This window comes from Ambystoma mexicanum, chromosome 1p (genome assembly GCF_040938575.1).
Source record: "Ambystoma mexicanum isolate Mex_15411 chromosome 1p, UKY_AmexF1_1, whole genome shotgun sequence".
Classification (NCBI taxonomy): domain Eukaryota; kingdom Metazoa; phylum Chordata; class Amphibia; order Caudata; family Ambystomatidae; genus Ambystoma; species Ambystoma mexicanum.
The window spans coordinates 336,140,994-336,160,337 of record NC_090921.1 but is presented as its reverse complement, the minus strand read 5'-3'; the positions used below and the strand labels follow the sequence as shown (position 1 = coordinate 336,160,337).

The window sequence follows — 19,344 nt, the reverse complement described above, 5'->3', positions numbered from 1 at the left end:
TCCCACTATGACTTCCATATCACATACATCCCCAGTGCTCGCAATGTAAAGGCCGATGCCTTGTCCCGATCCTTGGAGGTAGAAGCTAGAAAGCAGTACAGGGAGGAGCCAATTATATCCCCAAAGCATTTCTTATACACCTTATCACCTTATCTCCAGAAGATTCTACAAGACACTAGTACCGATCCTGATCGGGAAGGCCTCATGAGGAATCCTCAGGTTACTGAAGAGAATGGACTACTTTTCCGGAACAGGCTATATGTTCCCACAACCTCTCTTCGAGCTCTTGTGCTTCAGGGGTTTCACGACTCCCGAGTTGGTGGCCATCGTGGTATCGGAGCAACTCGAGAATTAATATCCAGACAGTTCTGGTGGCCAGGTTGGGCCCATGATATTGAACGTTACGTAAAGAGTTGTCCTGTGTGTGCCCAGGTGAAGATTCCTAGGAAGAGGCCCCTAGGGTTGCTTCATCCCACCGAGATTCCTCCTTACCCTTGGCACACCATAGCAGTTGATTTCATCGTAGAACTCCCTCCGTCTGAAGAATATACCTGCATTATGGTTGTGGTGGACTGCTTTTCCAAAGCAGCACATTTTGTTCCGTTCCTTAAAATACCAACCGCTACTCAGATGGCATCGGCATTTCTTCTGGAGATATACAGGTTACACGGACTGCCGCAAAAGATTATATCCGACCGAGGGTCTCAATTCCTGTCATCTTTTTGGAGTCAATTGTGCAGTCATCTCGGCATCCATCGTGCACTCAGTTCTGGTTATCATCCTCATACCAACGGCCAGACCGAGAGGACTAACCAGACTCTGGAACAATATCTTCGCTGTTTTGCCAATGCCACTCAATCTAACTGGAAGTCCCATCTGGTTTTTGCCGAGGTCTCCTATAACAATACCGTTCATTCAGCTACGGGCCTGAGTCCGTTTTTCTGTTTGTCTGGCTTACATCCTAAATTGGTACCCTTTTGTCCTGTACCTTCTAGTACGGTTCCCTCCGCTGATTGGCTCGTCACTTCCATTCAGGATCAACACTCCTTGGCTCACAGTACTTTGGCGGAAGTACAGGCACGGATGAAGCGACAGGCTGATAAGGGAAGGACACCTGAACCTGCTTTCCAGGTTGGGGATCTAGTTTGGTTGTCCTCCAAACATCTCCCCATTCGTAATTTACCCACCAAATTGGCTCCCCGATATTTTGGCCCTTTCAGGATCACTAAACGCCTGTCTTCTGTGGCTTTCCGTTTGCAATTGCCTCAAACTTGGCGGGTGCATCCGGTTTTTCACGTCTCCCTGTTGAAGCCATATGTGGTGGACACGTTTGGCCGTTCTGCCCCTCGTCCCGCACCTGTTGTTGTCCAGGGGTCTCCCGAATTCGAGGTACAGGAAATTTGCGATTCTCGCTTCAGGCGAGGAGTGCTCCAGTATTTGGTGGACTGGAAGGGTTACCCAGCCTGTGATAGAACTTGGGAACCACGCAGTTATGTGCATGCCCCCCGCCTGATCCGTGATTTCTATCGCCGCTTTCCGTGGAAACCAGGGGCTCCTGGGCCTTCTGGGAGGGGGCATAGTGTCACCACCTCCACCTCACTTACCTGTCGGAGGGGGCGCGGTTATGGATTCCGACGCGCCCCATCCTGGCGCTGTTATCCCCGATACCGGTTGGGGGGTTCGCGGTTGTCCGCGACACCCGGCGCTTCCGGGGTTTCTGTGTCCCGGGGCCTGCGCATGCGCGGAAGACTGCGTCTTGGTCTTCGTGCATGCGCAGTCCTCGAGACGCTTGGGAAGCCACAAGCTTGCTTCCCAAGCCTCGTTTCGGACGCGGCAGCACTCGGGGATAACACGGCTTGCGTTCCAAGCCTCCCGAGTGCTGCCGGTCTTATTTAAGGCGCATGATCCTGAAACTCACCGCGTCTCAATGCGGTTTGTTTCACGGATCGTGTCTTCGCTCCTGAAGCCTCGCTGCTACAGCCTGCCCTTCAGTCCTTGCCTGCTCAGCCAGCCCTTCAGTCCTCACCTGCTCCAGCCTGCCCTCCATTCCTTGCCTGCTACAGCCTGCCCTTCAGTCCTTGCCTGCTCCAGCCAGCCCTTCAGTCCTCACCTGCTACAGCCTGCCCTTCAGTCCTCACCTGCTCCAGCCTGCCCTCCATTCCTTGCCTGCTCCAGCCTGCTCCAGCCTTGTTCTACTGTTGTGCCCGCTACAGTCTTGCTCTACTGCCTCGCCTTCCAAGACTTGCCTGCCTCCTCCAGTTATTTGCATCCTCTGGGAACACCACGGCATTCCGTCCGCAATTCTATCTTGCTACACTGCTCCAACACTGCAAGAACCAAGAAGGTGCACTTTAGTGGCGTTGGGAGCTGGTCCACCTCTAACCCTGTTGACTCTAGGGGAAGGGGTGTGCTGGTTTCTCGCGTCTCATATTCTTCAATCACCTGTCGGACAGCCTGGCGACCTCACCAAGAACAACTACCGGAAGCCCAGGTACTCAGCGCCCAAGAGACGCAATCTTTAACAGAGGGGAGGAAATCGCTGACGGGCCCATAGGCCAGCGCTCACCCTCTAGAACTTGTAAGACAAGATAGCTGCACCAAGTGAGGACAGGGGGTGCAGGATTCACTTACTCCAACACGACTCAATAATGAGGACTCGGTAAATTGGCAAAGGGAAGTCCATTTAATGACAAGTACATCAAACAGAGAAACAATATGGGAATCAGCACCATTGCATTGCAATCACCTGTCTCGTTCCGACTTCCTTGAACTTCAGTTGAACAGCAATTCTTATAGGCAATATTCATCATCATTGACGTCTAACTCTACAAAACTCGTCATGCAATATAATTGGTTAGGGAAGGTAACTTAAGTTTAAGTGCTATATCTATATATGACATTAGAACATGTGGATTGGATAATTCTTATCGGGTGGGCGTCTATGCCCATCCCACTACATCACACGTGATTGACGTCACCATACGTACATCTCATTGGTTCTACGATATTATTATTATTATTTATTTATTTGTTTAGTTTCAAAGGCAAAACTTTACAAATTTTTGTTAAAATTTCGTAAAATCACAATTACACTGCTTACAGTCACATTGGTTACTAATTTACAATAATTAAGCAGTATTTAAACATATTAAGAGTTGTACACTTTATCTCATTACACTGTATTAAAATTCATTCTAAAAACCTTATCACTAAGCACACATTTCATTCTTACATAGTGTTAACACATCATCATTGGTTGTAGCAGTTGTAGTACACTAATTATATGGTCCAGACATCTTAATATGAGCATTTGTGTCATTTAATGTACAGTCCTCATCAAGTTGCTGTCCAACCGCTCATTCAACTTTCTTTTAATACATATCCACAGATGGTATATTCTTATATGGACTGACTCCAAATCAGTATGCAGACAATATATCCAGAAGACATTATTTTTAATGTAATCGTAATTATGGACCAAATCTCCAAAATATATCATATACTCTGTGCTTAATTCAGGGCACTGTAGCATGTTGTGGGGATTCCAAGTTATTAGTCTTTTTACATATTCTGCATATTCTTTCCTCCCGCGGGATTTTTAGTCGTGCCCCCGTGATTGTTAACAGAGGAAGTTGGTTAGTTCTCAGCAGAAATCAGAATTGCCTAACTGCAGGATTTGGACATCTTTTCAGATACCTTTCTGCTTGAAGGTATTTATGCACAATCCCGGTTATGAGACTATAGTTCTTTAGTTGTTCTATATGTTCATAGTTTTTAGTCCAATCCCACAATTTAATCTTGTTTGAATATATCTGTTTCAAAGTTACGTATGCCGTCTTTTTATAGTATAATGGATGCCATTGGATTGCATTAAAGATGTTATCACAGATACTTTCAAATGTATCGTTCCTTCTATTTCTGTCCTCTAATAAATCGAGAAGTTTACACTGTGGAGAAGAATGTATTTTTAAATGCAAAGCTCCAGACTTTATCCATAACGTGCTTTTTAAAGATGTTAAACCTAATTCCAATCGGATATATTGAATGGATGTACTTGGGCTTAATTTGAGAAGTCTTTGCCAGAATCGCCCTTCAAGTATATCTAGCCAATCATGTTTTTCCATTGCTAATGCCTCTAGCCCATATAGAATCATTGGGCTGAAGCAGTGCTTATACAGAATTATGATTCCTTCTAGCGAGAACCCAGCCTTTTCTTTTGCAAATTTTGCTATTAGTTCTGTAAGTTTTTTTGCTTTTGTCTGTTTATTTTCAATTATATTTTTGTAATCTTTATCATTACTCATGTCGAGTCCCAAATACGGGTACGAGTTCACATACTCTATTACTCCTAGTTCAGTAAGCATCTCTGGGTACGAAGCCTTTTTTGTAGAAAATGCCATTATTTTGGTTTTTCCCATGTTAATCTTTAATTTATTTGTTTTTGCATATTTTATTAGTGATTTAAACATTTCTTTAATCCCTAGAAATGTGTAATTCATTAAAACCAGGTCATCAGCGTAAATTAAGCATGGAATGATTTTTCCTCCACGCTTCGAGCAGCACTCGTGCGCAGGGACTAACCAATCTCGTAAGTCTGCCATATACAGATTACATAGTAGCGCAGCCATCGGACATCCCTGCCGCACTCCACAAGTGATGTCAATCGGAGCCGTGGTGCTGCCATCTATATCTAGACGTACTCGCGCTTGTGTGCCCTGGTGTAGTTGTTCAACTATTGATATTAACCAATTGGGGCATCCTCATGTCCGTATTTTGTTCCATAGCCTTTTCCGATCAACGCTATCAAACGCTGCCGCAAAGTCTACAAAAATAACATATAATGTAGTTCCTTTTTGTAGTCTTGTCTCATTGATGCAAGAATCCAGGATCCTTAAATTATGTGAAGTACCAGCTCCTGGTCTAAAACCTGTTTGGGTAAAGTGGAGAATCTCATTATTATTAGCCCACTCTTGGAGTTGTTGAGAAACGAAGGAGGAGAATCATTTACCAGAAGCATCGAGCATTGATAAAAAATGGTAATTTTCCGGTAATCCCCGAGCCCCTTTCTTGTATATCGGAAGAATTATTGCCTGTGACCATGATTTTGGTATTTGTCGGGACTTACAAACTTTATTATATAATTCACTTAATATAATTGCCCATTCATGTTTGTTCTGTTTAAAGATCATATTGGCAAGTCCATTAGGACCGGGGGCCCTTGAATCTTTTAGTTTTGTGATTGCAGATTCCAGCATTTTGACAGTGAACTCCATTGGCCAACTTTCGTTGTTATTTATTGATCGATCGTCAGAATTAGCCTTTTGTTTATGCTGTAAGAAATGTAGCCAGATATTACCTTGGATGGGGTTCAATGTCAATTCACGCGTTTCTCCTTTGGCTTTTGCTAATTTTGCCCATATGTTTTTTGTGTTCTTGCTGGCGAGCGTTTTAATCATTACTTGCCAGTCTTGGTTTAGTATTGAGTGTTTATGTTTTCTCAGCCAGCATTGGTATTGGCCTCTTATTGTCTTTTTTTGTGCTATATACTAGTTACAATTTAGCCCTAAAGTTTTAAGCTTTCGGAGTTTTTTCCTCATTTCACGTTTTTCATTACGAACTGTCGCATCATATGTATACTGATTTTTCTGATATAGCGTATGTTGCTTCATTTTATTTTCTCCAGTTTTTTTGGTTAGTTCATAAAATGTATGTTCTTTTTCATTGACTGATAGATGTTTTAGTTCCAGCAATATTCTTTTGCAGAATATTTCAGTCTCTTTTTTGATCTTTACTAGGTTGGCACCTGTCCATCGAATAGTAGTTCCTGCATGATTGGCCACAATGTTTTTACATCCACTGGGATAATTCACATGCAATTGTTTATTAATCTCTAGGATTATCCTTTTATGATTGCTGTTATTCATAGGAGTAACTATCAAACTATTTTCTCTTGTAAAAATGTTGTTGTTCCCAAAGATGTAATCAAGGGTCGATTCACTGTTATTTCCATTCCAGGTGTACGCTCCGGGTATATCACCCCGAGTCCTCCCGTTCATCATCAATAGTCCCCATTGTCGCAACATCATTATCCATCTATTTCCTTTAATGTTCCCAGTTTTTTGTGTCATAATGCACTTTTTCTTTACATTTTCTTATTCTGGACATTCTCTATTATCATTACATTTTGCATTCATGACACCTCCTACTATAATCATTTGGTTCTTTACATTGATATCAGATGTTGATAGGGCACTTTCAATACCATCCTTCAGTTCGTCTAAATCAGTCAAATTCGGCGAAGCATACACATTTATCGCTAATAGTTTCCAGGATATATCCGATGCTTGATATGTGATCTCTACGGCCAATATATTTTTATTTTGTGTGTTAATTAGCAATTGTTTAGATCCAAATTTCTGACTTACTCCAATTAATAATCCTCCATAAGGTCTTCCCTTCATACCTTTACTGGCTAGTACCTGGTATATATGATATCCTTCCATATATAAGGGGCAATCTAGCCAGAGCTCTTGTAACATAAATATGTCACACGTACATAATTTTTCCTGTGATCGGTTGTCTCTTATTATGTGTTTAAAGCCACGGGTATTCCAACTGGCTATCCGCAATGGTCAATTTGGTATCATCTGTTCATTATTTATGAATATCGATTTGTGTGTAGGATTCCAGGTGATAGCAAGATAGCCAGGTATAGGTTTGGCGTTTCTTGCATTATGTATATCATTATGAGTTCTGTCATCATTGATCATTTTACAAACTGTAAGTGATAGCCCTTGTTTATGTAATTCATGTGCATTTTCGCAAAGCATGGATACTGCAGTGTATGAGGTAAAACAGATTATCGCCCAGTTTGTAGGACTGTCAAGTTCGGGTAGATCAATCTGAGCCATATCTCTGCTCTGAATCATCTTTAGCCCTGGGATAGATGCCCATAATTGAACTAAAGCTGATCGATTTAGAAAGGGGCTTTCGTTAGTTGGATTAACTTCATCTATCCAAGTTAAATCGCTCGTAGCTTTTCATGTTTTCTGTTCGTTTTATCGCTTCTCTTTGTTTATCACCATCTGGTTGACTTGGGTCCCTCTTTCTTTCCACATTGACATCATTATTAGTTGATCCTAGGGATATATCATGACGATTAGCCCATCTGACTTTAGTTAGATATTCCTCCAATGGTATTTTGTGTTCAATTACATGTTCTTCCTTGTTTTCTTTCTTTTCTTTATTCATCTCGTTATCAATTTCTCTACTTTTTATAATCCCAGTTTTTACCCTCTGACGCGTGTGAGTATTTATCTTTTGTGTTTGAATCCAATTATCTAATGGGCCTTTCAGGCATACCGTTCTCATTGTGCCATCAGGTTGGTATTTAGAGATGATTCTGTGTATCTTACTTCTGCTCTCATCAATGCAAGGTTTTTCCTGATTATTATTTATCTGTTTTGTGACTTTCTCTTGTTGTTGGAATGATGAGTATTGTATCTCATTTTCTAAACTATTTGCTGTTGGCGGTGCTACCATCATAGAGATTTCTGCACATAGTGCATCAATTGCAACCTTTCCATTCATGTCCATAATTTCAACTGTTTCCTTACTTTTTATGAGGGGTATTTTTTCCATGAGAGGCATCGTTATTCTTGATGAATCTTCCTTATTTACTATAAGTCTCGTCATCAATGAATATAGCCTCTGTTGTTCACCAGCCAATCCTGTAGATAGCGTATATAATTCCACAACTCTGTGAGATATTTTTTCGACTGCCTCCAAGATTTCCTTCGTCATGGTAATTTTATTGCCAAGTATATGTTCTTGCTTTGGGGACAACTCTTTTCCATCATAGCCATACTGTGGTTCTGGATTATTTAATACTTCAATAATAGGCGTAACAGAAAGACAACTTATTGAACTCGCTCTTTTTTGAGACTCAGGATAGGCGCCCAGTGATTTTCGTCTTACCGAATTACATAGCTTTAATAGAGATCCATTATTGTCTAATGAAAAATCGTTCAACGATGATGTTTCTTGACTATTTTCCTATGTGTCTCTTGCTTTTTTATCATCATGAATATCGTGTGTGTTGGTTTCCTCCATGTATTTTTCTTGATCATTAACTTTATAGCCGGTGGCATTTCCTGAAAAGAAACCTGATATTTTTTGTTGTTGTGTATCAACAAGATTCTGTTTTTTGGTGGGCTCTTTCTTCCCTCGTTTTCTTTTGGGCTATTTGCGCGCAATATTTTGTTTTGCTCCATTTGGGCTCCTGGATCGTTTTCCTTTGGGGACTGATTGGCTTCTTAGTCTACTTCGTATTTCCCTTAATTTCATCTTATTACTAGTTAGTATTCTCATTTATTTTCTGTTAAAAAACAACCAATGATTTTCAGTGCTATTGTATAATGCTTAAAAGGTTTTTCCGGTTACACTGTATGTTATTTAAAAACTGGTTTTCCTAATACAAATTCATCTTTTGCCCCCAATCACCACTTTCTCAGTGGGTTTGTTGGCGACCATGCATAGAATAGGGTAGGAGGTAAATGCCACCTCCCTATATGCACCCTCAAGGAAGAAGCTGATCACCCCCAATGCAGCCGTCAGCACAATGTACACAACAGAGCTCTCGTAGAAAGTAGAGAGATCTATCCCTCCCTCTCCAGGGCTCTAGCAATGTAGACCTCCCCCGGCAGAAGGGGAAACCCAAGAGCGGCCGTCTGTTCACTCCTCCGTCCCACTCAAAGCTTGCGTAACAGCAGACAAGGGAGGGGAGCAGGGGCGCAGGTAAAAGCGCTGCAGCGGTCTACAGCGGGGAGCGGCAGCAACCAAAAAATCAATGTGCCCCCACTTATCAGCACCCGTAGCACCGCTACGATATATAGGACCCTAGATATCTTGGTCCATTGTGATTGGGCAGGTTACCCCCCTAGACATAAATCCCCATTTTAATTAGCAGCATGCTGAGTGGACACCCAGGTGTCCCAAGTTTCATCCTGCCTCCCTTCCATCAATCAGTATCTTAGGGCTATGTGTCAATTAGTTGGCTGGGTATGGCCTTGGAACTGTAGTCTCTTATCAGGAAAAGTTATAGCATCTTCGGGTTCTGCATGACATCAGGCGATGGTACCTCTTTGCGCCTGGCTGGTCACGTGTTTATTCACCATGGATCTGCTTCAGTTTCCAGCTTTTACTGTGTTTAATTCTGCTTCGGCCCACCCACCTGCATGGTCCTCTCTTATCTTGACCTTCACGGGCGAGCTGGTATGCTCCGAAATTTGTTTCTTGCGAGTTGACGCTCTCCTCCCCTTCTCTGGGTGACCTCGATTTCTCAGGCATGAGCCTCTCTCTGTTGAGTTTAGATTCCGCTCTTCCTCTCTGTTCAGGCTGGGTTGTGAAACTGGGCCTGTTAGGCCTCGGTCAGCCTGGGCACATTTCTGCCTTTACAAAATGGAGTCACACTTGTATAATGTACTTCTTGAGGTAGACTTATATTTGGCGCATGCCGCTTTCCATTATTCTACTAAGCATAGCAAGCAGTATCATTTTCTTGAGCTTCTTTCGTTCCAAGCCTATTTACACACGTTTCCTTATATTTCAGCATCGTCCCTCTCCTGTGTTCTTTACATCTATTTTCATAATTGCTCGCGCTGGAGTGTTATCCTCGATAACTGATTTGTTCATTTGAGAGTTTGTTCAGGCACTTATGCCATTTCTACTGCCCTTCCATTAAGGCTCTTGGGGTCTCTTCGTGGACCGTGTGTAGGTACTCCTCATTTCGTATCAGTGGCTGGTATGGCTGACAGATAGGGTACCGTGCTGCCCAGGGTTGTCTGGTTATGGGCGCTTCAACTGGTACGGATCTTCTAATGTACACTGGGCAGAGTCCCAGTGCGGCTTTCTGTTGGTTCATTTGCTCTTCATACGTCACGTACCTTGGCGAGTGCCTTCCTGGGAGCTGAAAATGAGGAGTTGGGGTGCAGGTCATGTCTGGGATCTCCTTTACCCTACATTTCAACATGCCATGCGCACACCAAATACGCCAGCCACACATGGCAACTGAACGCCCCTCCCAGACTACACCCCCACAAACAACTTGCCTGCCATAGACATGGCCAATGCATTCTCCCATCACGGGTGCGCCAGACTCCGCTTTGGATGCAAAGGCTTCTAAGCTCTCGACACAGAATGCCTACGAGATGGATTTCACCCAGAGCTCATGGTGTTTCCAGACTGCCCACACCAACGCAACCGCAAAGCTGCCCAGCACACCATCTTCACCCCCAGTCCTCCTCCCCCTCCCGCTTTCTGACCTGCCAGACCCCCTGAGGGCCACGTGCATGGCAGAGGTAGCACAGTATTAACATCATTCTTCCAGAGACCATACTCATTTCCTTCTGACAACACAGTTTATATACCCGTAAAGTATGTCACGATAACTCTTTGACAGGGAATTAACTACTGGCACAATCCCTACACCATAGTCCCATCCTACGTGGCACAATAGCCCACTGATGGATGAATGTAACTGACTCAAAAACCATCTAATAAGCAGGGGACTGCAACCTTGAACTCTCCACGTGTTTTGGACTACAACTCCCTGTAGCCCTAACCAGCATACTCAATGTCGAAGGATCATGGGAGTCCTAGTCCATACCATCTGGAGAGCCACGGGTTGCAGACTCCTGTATGCTTACTGGCGCTTTAATGCAGCTACATTTGCTAATTAGCGTAAGGATTGCTGGCACAATGACTTTATAATGAAGATATGATAACTGCTGCAATCACTATAATTGGGGTCCAGTCATTGGCACAATACCAGAGTAATGTTTCATACTTACTTCACAGTAATATCCTATTTATTAGCATCACAACTGTCTATCATTGACACAATAAATGTGTCTGATAATGCACCATTACTGGCCCAGTAATTGTGTAATTGGAACCTGATTATTGGCACAATAACAATAACTTTCTTAGATTAGTGGCACGGTAATAATTTAATGGGCATGATTGCTAGGACATTATCTAATGGGAGCACGATAACTGCTAACAAAGCAGCCTGGGGGGGCATGACCATTGGTACAGGAGTTGTGGGGTGTCATCCCCGGCGCCCTACCTGGACAGGCTTACTTCAACAATAACTGCCCAATGAGAACATGCTGCCTGGGCACTCCTATGGGGCATGCGTACTGGCACAGTAACTAAGTCACCTGGGCATGATTGTAATCAGAATGGTGGTCCGTTGAAGGGAAAATAACTGCTGCAATAAGTGTGTATGATTGCTTGAAAATAACTGCTGAGGGCTGGCGGACTAGCAACAGAACTTTCAGAAGGGGGCGTGTCTGGTGGCTAAGTAGCCCATTTCCATTGCTGTTTCCTATTTCCGTCTTCTTGTTGCAGAACCAGGATAACTACATCCGCTCCTGCAAGCTCCTGCCCGATGGGCGGAGCCTCATAGTGGGCGGGGAAGCCAGCACATTGTCCATCTGGGATCTGGCCGTGCCAACTCCCCGCATAAAGGCTGAACTGACCTCCTCGGCCCCTGCCTGCTACGCTCTGGCCATCAGCCCCGACGCCAAGGTCTGCTTCTCCTGCTGCAGTGATGGCAACATTGTGGTGTGGGACCTCCAGAACCAGACACTGGTCAGGTGAGTCCCACCATCCCTCCTCTGCTTAACTCTGTTGTCTGTCCTAACCATCATGGTGGCTGCGCCATTGGGGGCAGCCTGGCAGTGGAGTGCGTCAGGTTTGTGTGAATCGGGCTGTCTGTGTGGACGGTGCACCAGTCTGTGGTGTTCGCTGGAATCTTCAGTGATGGTTTGGTCTGGCCTTTGACCTTTGCAGGTTTCTTTACATTGCCAGCATTCTCTCTCCCTTTCTTCTTAATGGCTGAGAGTACCCATCATGGTCGATGGGTACTCCCTTCCTGTCTGGTAATGGCACATTGGAAAAAAAAGTGTTCTCATGGGCAGGAAGGATATTGTGTCACAACATTTCCTGTTCCCCCGCATGTGATGTCTATAAAGGTGGTCTTTGCCTGGTCAGTGCTACACAGGTGTGGAAGGTGGGTCAAGCTGATGTCTATTTGCTGGAGGTTATTTTTCTACCCGCTGCTGTTTCCTTGGGTCAGGGGTCGCCAGGCCCAACTGCATCAGTCTGTGCTCGGTGCAGAGGCAGCATAGGTATATGATGCGAAGGGTGCCCAAGTCTATGGGCTAAGAAAAATAAGTTGAAAAATAAGTAAAATGCCATCCGTCAAAAGTGATCTACTATAAGCTATGAAGCCCGCCATGTTTGCATGTTAGTTAATGCCGTTCTTTATCCTAATACCAAGGCGTCCATACTGAGGGTTATCACCTGGTGGGAGGAGTGGGGGAGGGGGTGACAGCCAATCAGGAGGCTTTAGAATGGGGACTTTACCACACAGCAAAGCCACTGCTCTGAGCTTCCTTGGAAGCAGGAGACTGCCATCTTCCCTGCATCAGGTATGTGTACCCTTGTTGTGCTCGCTTTGTCGTCCTTCCCACCTGCCACACTTAGGGTGTCCAGATTTTCAAAATAAAAAAACCAGGACAGGCCACTGATATAGACGTAGGACTACCATTTCACTGTGGACCCCGGCACAAAAGTGGGAACATGTTGGTAGCAGCTATAAACACAAAACAGGGACTACAAAAAACAAACATAGGACTAATGACAGCACTGACCAACATGAATGAGGTTGGGGCCAGAGCAAATAATTCCTGTCACATTCTGGATTCATGTCCAGATGACTGTGAAACCACTATGTGGCACTGTTTAGTGTTTTTATAGTGAATTATTGGGGATACACCTGCACAGGGCATGTCTGTATTGCGGTAGAGCACTACAGTGGACTGGGCTTATAGTTAACCCAACAATAGTTCAATGTAAAATTAAAGTAACCCTTTCCACAATAAATACTGATTTCCTGTACATAATGTATTAAGAGCTGCTGACCCCCTTGTATCATTGAATTGAAAAGTAATGCACCTCCAAGGCGTAGGGCAACCTTTGTTTTTGTGGAATTATTGCAACCAGCAAGGTTTCTAGTGATCAAAAGAACTATGCCATTATTGCAAAGAAGTAAAAAAACGTATACATTAAAAAACATAGTGAAGATGAAATGCAAGAGATAATGCTCCCCTCCCCAAAACGATTGCCTTACAATTTTTATTTCTACTCACACTACTTTTGTCCTTCTGTAGACTGCTATGAAACTCAGTGCAGCTCAGGCTGAAATTTACCCTAGTAATGAACATGGATTTCAAGGTGTCTATTTCCATTCGGTTTCTTTCCATGCATTGTTCATTATGGAAACGATTCTTTCCACTGGTGCATTTGTGCCAGGCAAAGGCAATGTAGACTGAACCATTATGCTCACGCTTTTAATAGTAATGCTCTGCTTTGAGAAATAGGAGAAAACCTCCACCCACCGTTCATCTAAAGACTTTTTCTACTCATTCCATTGAGGGAGTCTGCAAGCCTGCATAATTCCGTACACAGCTCAGTTCATCAAAAAGCTCATCCATTTCGAATCTTCCTGCTGCAGACTGCACACATTGTAGGTAGCCCTCTACATCTTTCCAAACAGGGACAATGTTCAGGCAGACCCGGGAGAAAGCGTTCAGTTCTGAGAAATGTGCCCCCATTCTTTGAGGTAATTTGCCCAGCCCTCATACAATGAAAACACATATTTATTGTATTGGCCTTCCAATTTTTGCCCTTGTTCAGGAAGGGTGTTTAGGAGGCCTTTCACTTTATTGCTAAAAAAGCATGCATCCCGTCTCCCCATCATTTTTTCTTTCAGTCTCATTAACCTTTGGCCAACATCAACAGCATTTGAATTCTGCTTTTCTAAAATCTTAATTGCATCATGAAATATTACAAGGTGGTTCTGCTGATAATTGCTTTAGGGACCTTTTCTTGTGAGAAAAAATAAGACTTTAGGGCCGGGTACAGTTTGAGCACCCTGCCAAGAGCTGGCAATAGGGACAGCCAGCGTGTGTTGCTGTTACCAAGGAGCCTCTGATATTCAATCTCTACAAATTCACAAAATTCCTTCAATTGTTCTGTTCTAACAGTATAGATGTGGAAGTATTTATACAGTTTTAACATGAAGAACTATGTGTCCAAGGGGAGCCCATCAGCAGCCGTGTGCACTGCAATAGGCACAACAAGTGCTGCACACCCCACACCAATTACTTTATTTTCAGGGATTGCCTCCTTCAACTTACAATAAACATTGTTTTTCCCAGCTCGTGATTGCCCATCAAAGGTTGTGTTTGTGTTGTTTTATCCGCACAAAAGGCAATTACCTTTTCCCTTACATCATTCTTCTCCAGGGGTTGATGCAGTTCCCCAATTAATATTGAGGAGGTTCCCCCAGGGACTGGGGTGAAATCTAAAATCTTTACTTCCACCCCCTCATGGTCCTGGAAACAGCAGAGTACAATTGGAATGAGCGTCACCTCTTTTCTGTTCGAAGCATCAACCGAAACTGATACACAGGCAACGTTACTCGAATCACTCTTGACATCCTCCATATCTAAAGGAGTCAGCACATTTGATAGTAATGGTTGTGCCTTATGAGGTGATAATCTTGAAGGGCCCTCAGCAGCAGCCCTATGAAATCTGTGTCCCTTGGAGCAGCCTTCCCAAAAAAGTGTGTGATATTGCTGCTGCAGATGACACCCAGCATTTGTGCTTCATGGTTTGCATGTGGTCTTTAATATCTGCTTTTCCGCCACGTCTAGTAGAACCAGTGGATTTGCAGTGATGGCAATACACCTCACCGTCACTCCTCGCAACCTTAATCAGGAATGGGAAAGACTTCTTCATCTCTTCAGTGGTGGTATATCTCCTCTTGGGCATCTTTGGCAGCTACCTACCTATTATTTCCAGGTAAAGCTTGAAGAAATTAAGTAATGTAAGTCATCAAAAAACAACGGTACTATGAAGACTGAACCACGGTTGTAGTAGCATGTCTGAAGGAACATTAAATCCCCAAATGTGTTATTGGCAGCTAATGTATTTCGAGTCTGAAGTATACAGGTGCAAGAAAGGGCACAGCATTGGCATTTGTCACACAAGTCTTTTCCACCTGTAAAAATACATTTATAGAAAAGTGCCTGAAATGCCAGAGGGAACTGGGTAGTCATTTACAGGCAAACATAAGGAACAGTGGAACTGAAATGAAACATTTAAAAAAGCAAAAGGGTAAAACCCTAGCATTCATTCTTATACTGTGCCTCCGGTGTTCTATTTGGAATATATTATTTTGACCCAGTTAGAAAGAAAGATCTATTCTAATTAGTACCCATCATGGGTGTGGCTTTCTCCTCCCATCCAATGTGGAGGCCTGGAATGGGGGCATTACCATCTGGCAATCCTGCCATTCTGGCCTCCTCAGGGCTGGAGGTCGCCATCCCGGTTGCCAGGGAACAAGGTAAGTGCCCACCTCCCTCTGTCCCTCCACCCCATAACTGCTTTGCCTTAGATTTCTCCCCATCCCACCGCACTTACCGTCTTTATTCTGGTCCTAATCAGGAGCGGACGCGCCAGGTACACTTCTATCCTCGGCGCGTCCGCTCCCCATCAAGCGACGCACCACCACGGAAAGGCAGAAGGGGCTATGTGTAGTCCCTTCTCCCGTTCCAAGGAGGCCATCTTCTTTGTTTACATTTTGTTTTAATGTTTTAAATGGCTGCCATGGTAAGGGAGAGCAGACTTCCTTTCCCGATCCGTGGCAGCCATTTAAAAAGTTGCGTCTCGCAAGTGAAAAAATACACTATTAGTAACCCGGTCTATTGGGCCGGGGTACTTATAGCAATAAGCGCCTTGACGGGGGAGCATGGAATTGCCACGTCAGGTAATGCCCTGGGGCCTTCATTAATGCCCTTGATTCTCTTGTGGCTGTCACTATGAGCCCCGGGGCATTACCTGATGGGGTAATGCACCCCCGGCTCGGGGCTTATTGCTTAAGTAGTACACAGAGAATCATGTCACAAAAGGTCAGCTAGGAATTTTCACGCAATACATTAAAAGTACAAAACTATTGGTCTAACAATTGGCCCTTAGCCTGAACTACATTTAATACCTTCAACGCCATAACCCATGGCAGGAAGAACTATATACAATGCAAGATAACAACCTTTGGACCTTCTGAAATAGCAAAGAATGTTAAGCAGCCTCTTGATCACTAACAATTGATGTAAGTTGCATGCAGGATGGCCTATCCAGGTACCCTTCCCCGCGAGGGCAATAAAGTATCACCTATTAGTAAAGCTCTCAGAAGTGGGAGAACCAGCATGAAGCACTATATAAAGCCTGATGTTAGGAAGCAATCAAAAAGCATACAGGGTGGTGCAGAATACTGACTGATCATGCACATTTTACATGAGTTTGTACTGGAGGCCGTACTGTGTATAGCAAAACTGGCAAAAGATACCATTCCTTGCAATGTCAAATACCATTTAAACACATATACATGAGTAATGAGTTCCCTTAAATATTGTCTCTGGCATATTTGAAATTATCAATTAACATTGGAAAGAACGAAAAGCCTCAAGTTATTATGGTGGCAAAAAGACCAAAAGTATTTTAATATCAGTTACACAGCCATCAGGGATCTACATTAGGATTGAATAAGAAGGCGATGAAAGCAGCTTATGGATATACAGCATAAACCAGGGACAAAGAGTTACTACTGGGCAATGAGGTGCAAGTACATAGTGTTCTGCAAATATCTCCCACATAATATGCAAGTTTACCATTTTCCCACTATTTATGAACACTTATGCTTTAAATGTTGTATGGGGGTGTCCTACTATTCATAGATTGTCCCAAATTCAAAAGGGTGTGTTTTTCTTGGCATAAATTAGCCCGAGGAGAAAAAAAACTCATGGTAGCATTTGGTTTCAAGCTTACCAGGCTCCTCTAGGTTAGAACAACAAGCCATTACGTTGACCATGTAGCTATTACAGTGAATGATAGGTGGCATTTCAAAAGCAATGCCAATTACTAGGAATCTGTTTTTAGAGTGGAGAAGGACACATGAGGAAGATTAGAACATACATTGGAAACCACCCTCTATTATTCATCTGTAGCTTGAGATATGGAATTACTTATTATATTGTTTATTTATTTAATGCATATATCATATGTACAGGCCCAATATAACTAGCATACTTTCATGTGCTGTTACTCCTGTGTTTGGTTACAAAAAGATTATTCCAAACAAGATAGAGAGAGGCATTATGTCAATAGCACTCGACATACATAAGAACCTAAAGTACCAAAAATGAAACCCTCCAATGTACAAAAATACAAGCCATGTTCACACTCAAGAAATACCAAGCAATTCCTGAAGCCTCTAATAAGTACTGCAAGTGAAGACTTACCTATTGGATATTTAACGATTTAGGGGAGCTGCAGAAGAGATGAGGGCCACAAAAAGAGATGGATGCACTGTAGATGGAGAACTTGTGTAATGGTCATGCTGCAGGCAGGGAGCAGGTCCACGAGGAGGGTGCTTCGTCTGGTGGTGATGGTTAAACTCAGCTGGCGCTGTCCAGACTCCACGTTCGGCATGAGCGCAGTCAGACAGAGGGGCAGCAGAGCAGCACTATCCAGTAGATCGAGGGAGCCAAAGAAGTGCTGGATGACGTTGCACCTTTTAAATATGCCAGTCCGGGCCGGTCCATAATCCCCTAAACTATGTTGCGCTTACTGCGATTTAACAAGGGGGGTCCTGGAAATCCCTCTGCCAGACGTTAGTCCTGGTTATGAGAGACTTACCCAGAGTCTTTAGCTCACTATCTTTCACAGAGAGGAAATATCCCAAACATATCAGTCTTTGTCCTGCCCTGGGGCAGTCCAGCACTGAAATGCTAGGCAATTCTCCTCTGAACAAGAGTACCAACAGCAACCCCAGACACGTGTTTCGGTCTGGTTGGACCTCATCAGTAGGGTGGAGCTGTGCCTCTCTAAGAATAGTGAGCAAGGGGTCCACGTCTTGATTCCCCAAGTAACTTAGGGTGGGAACCAAAGTTACTTAAATATGCAAATTAACAAGGGGGGTCCTGGGACATCCTTAGAAGACAGAGGGCAGGAAATCTGCGGGTGCCGGAGGACCTCTGTTTCCAGCTGGGGCAGAGAGTAGGAAAAATGAAACAACGTACATGCGCACTGCTTACAAGAGCAGTGCGCAGACTCATCTAGTGGTGGTGACCCATTGTCTGGTTATAAACCGGACACCCACCCATCAAATCCCAGGATGGGTTTTATTTTATTAAAACACTCTCGGGACCCCAGGACGAACGGCCAAATTCCGGGACTGTCCTGGCAAAAGCAAGAAATATGGTCACACTATTCCCACCCCACATAGCTTGTGCTCCTTTGTCCCTCACTGGTGCTGGGAACACTCTGTGTTCCTGGCGCATCTCTGTTGCAGCAATGGCTGCCACGGAAAAGGAGAAAGGACAACGTGTAGTTTCCTTCTCCCTAAAGTGGCCATTTTGGTTTTTCTTTTTTTTTTCAAGTTAAGAAACGGCAAACACCATTTCTCAACTTGAAATTAAAAAGAGATTAGCATCCTGGTATAACATGCTGGGATACTAATAGAAATAAAACCCTCGCTGAGGGACATTATATTAAGGTATCCTCAAAAACCTTCCTTCGCTCGGGCGTGTAACTTATGCTCCAAGACATTACCTGGCCGGTAATGCCTGCCAGCTGAGGGTTTATTGCTTAATTAGGAATAGGGAAGAATGGGAGCATCTCTGTCTTGTGCTCCAGGGAATCCATAAATATAACTGTTTACACTGAGGCGCCAGGGATTTTTATGTGTTATGATAGTTTATGTTATATGGCATTTGTACAGCGCTAGTCTGCCACAGGTGTGGCCTCATGATGCTGTGTGATCTTTTGTTAGTGCATTGCTGCACCTAACTAGGTTCCCAGGCCTATATTCTAAAACAAACCTACATTCCATCCATAATGAGAAAGTAATTACAACATGAATCGACAGTCCTACATCTGGCCAGTAACTGGAGCAACAGGCTGCAGGCAGAGGTTATCTGTGGGGTTGTGGTGTGCCGTGTGAGGCTAAATCTTTGGCTAGTGTTAGTTGTGTAAAGCCAGTGAGAAATTAGGTGATACTGTGCACATTGAGTAAGAAGTAAGTGAACAAATCATGTTTTCTTAAAAAGACCTATTTAGAAAGACCGCTCAGAAACCGCTCAGAGTGGTCTATCTAAATTGAACGGTTGCACCCAGGCTGCACACAACCGCGCGCAGGTGCTGACGGGTGCG

The 19,344-nt window shown here is 43.8% G+C and overlaps 1 protein-coding gene across 7 annotated transcripts in view; it reads left to right on the top strand.

Annotated features, from left to right (window-relative positions):
• LOC138569831 (transducin-like enhancer protein 2) overlaps nucleotides 1-19,344 on the top strand; it is a 1,070,704-nt gene that overhangs the window by 944,865 nt on the left and 106,495 nt on the right. For all 7 annotated transcript variants that reach the window (XM_069648244.1, XM_069648230.1, XM_069648222.1 and 4 more), the window contains one exon: nucleotides 11,413-11,660. In XM_069648244.1, coding sequence (XP_069504345.1) covers nucleotides 11,413-11,660 — 248 coding nt within the window. The remainder of the gene's footprint in view (nucleotides 1-11,412; nucleotides 11,661-19,344) is intronic.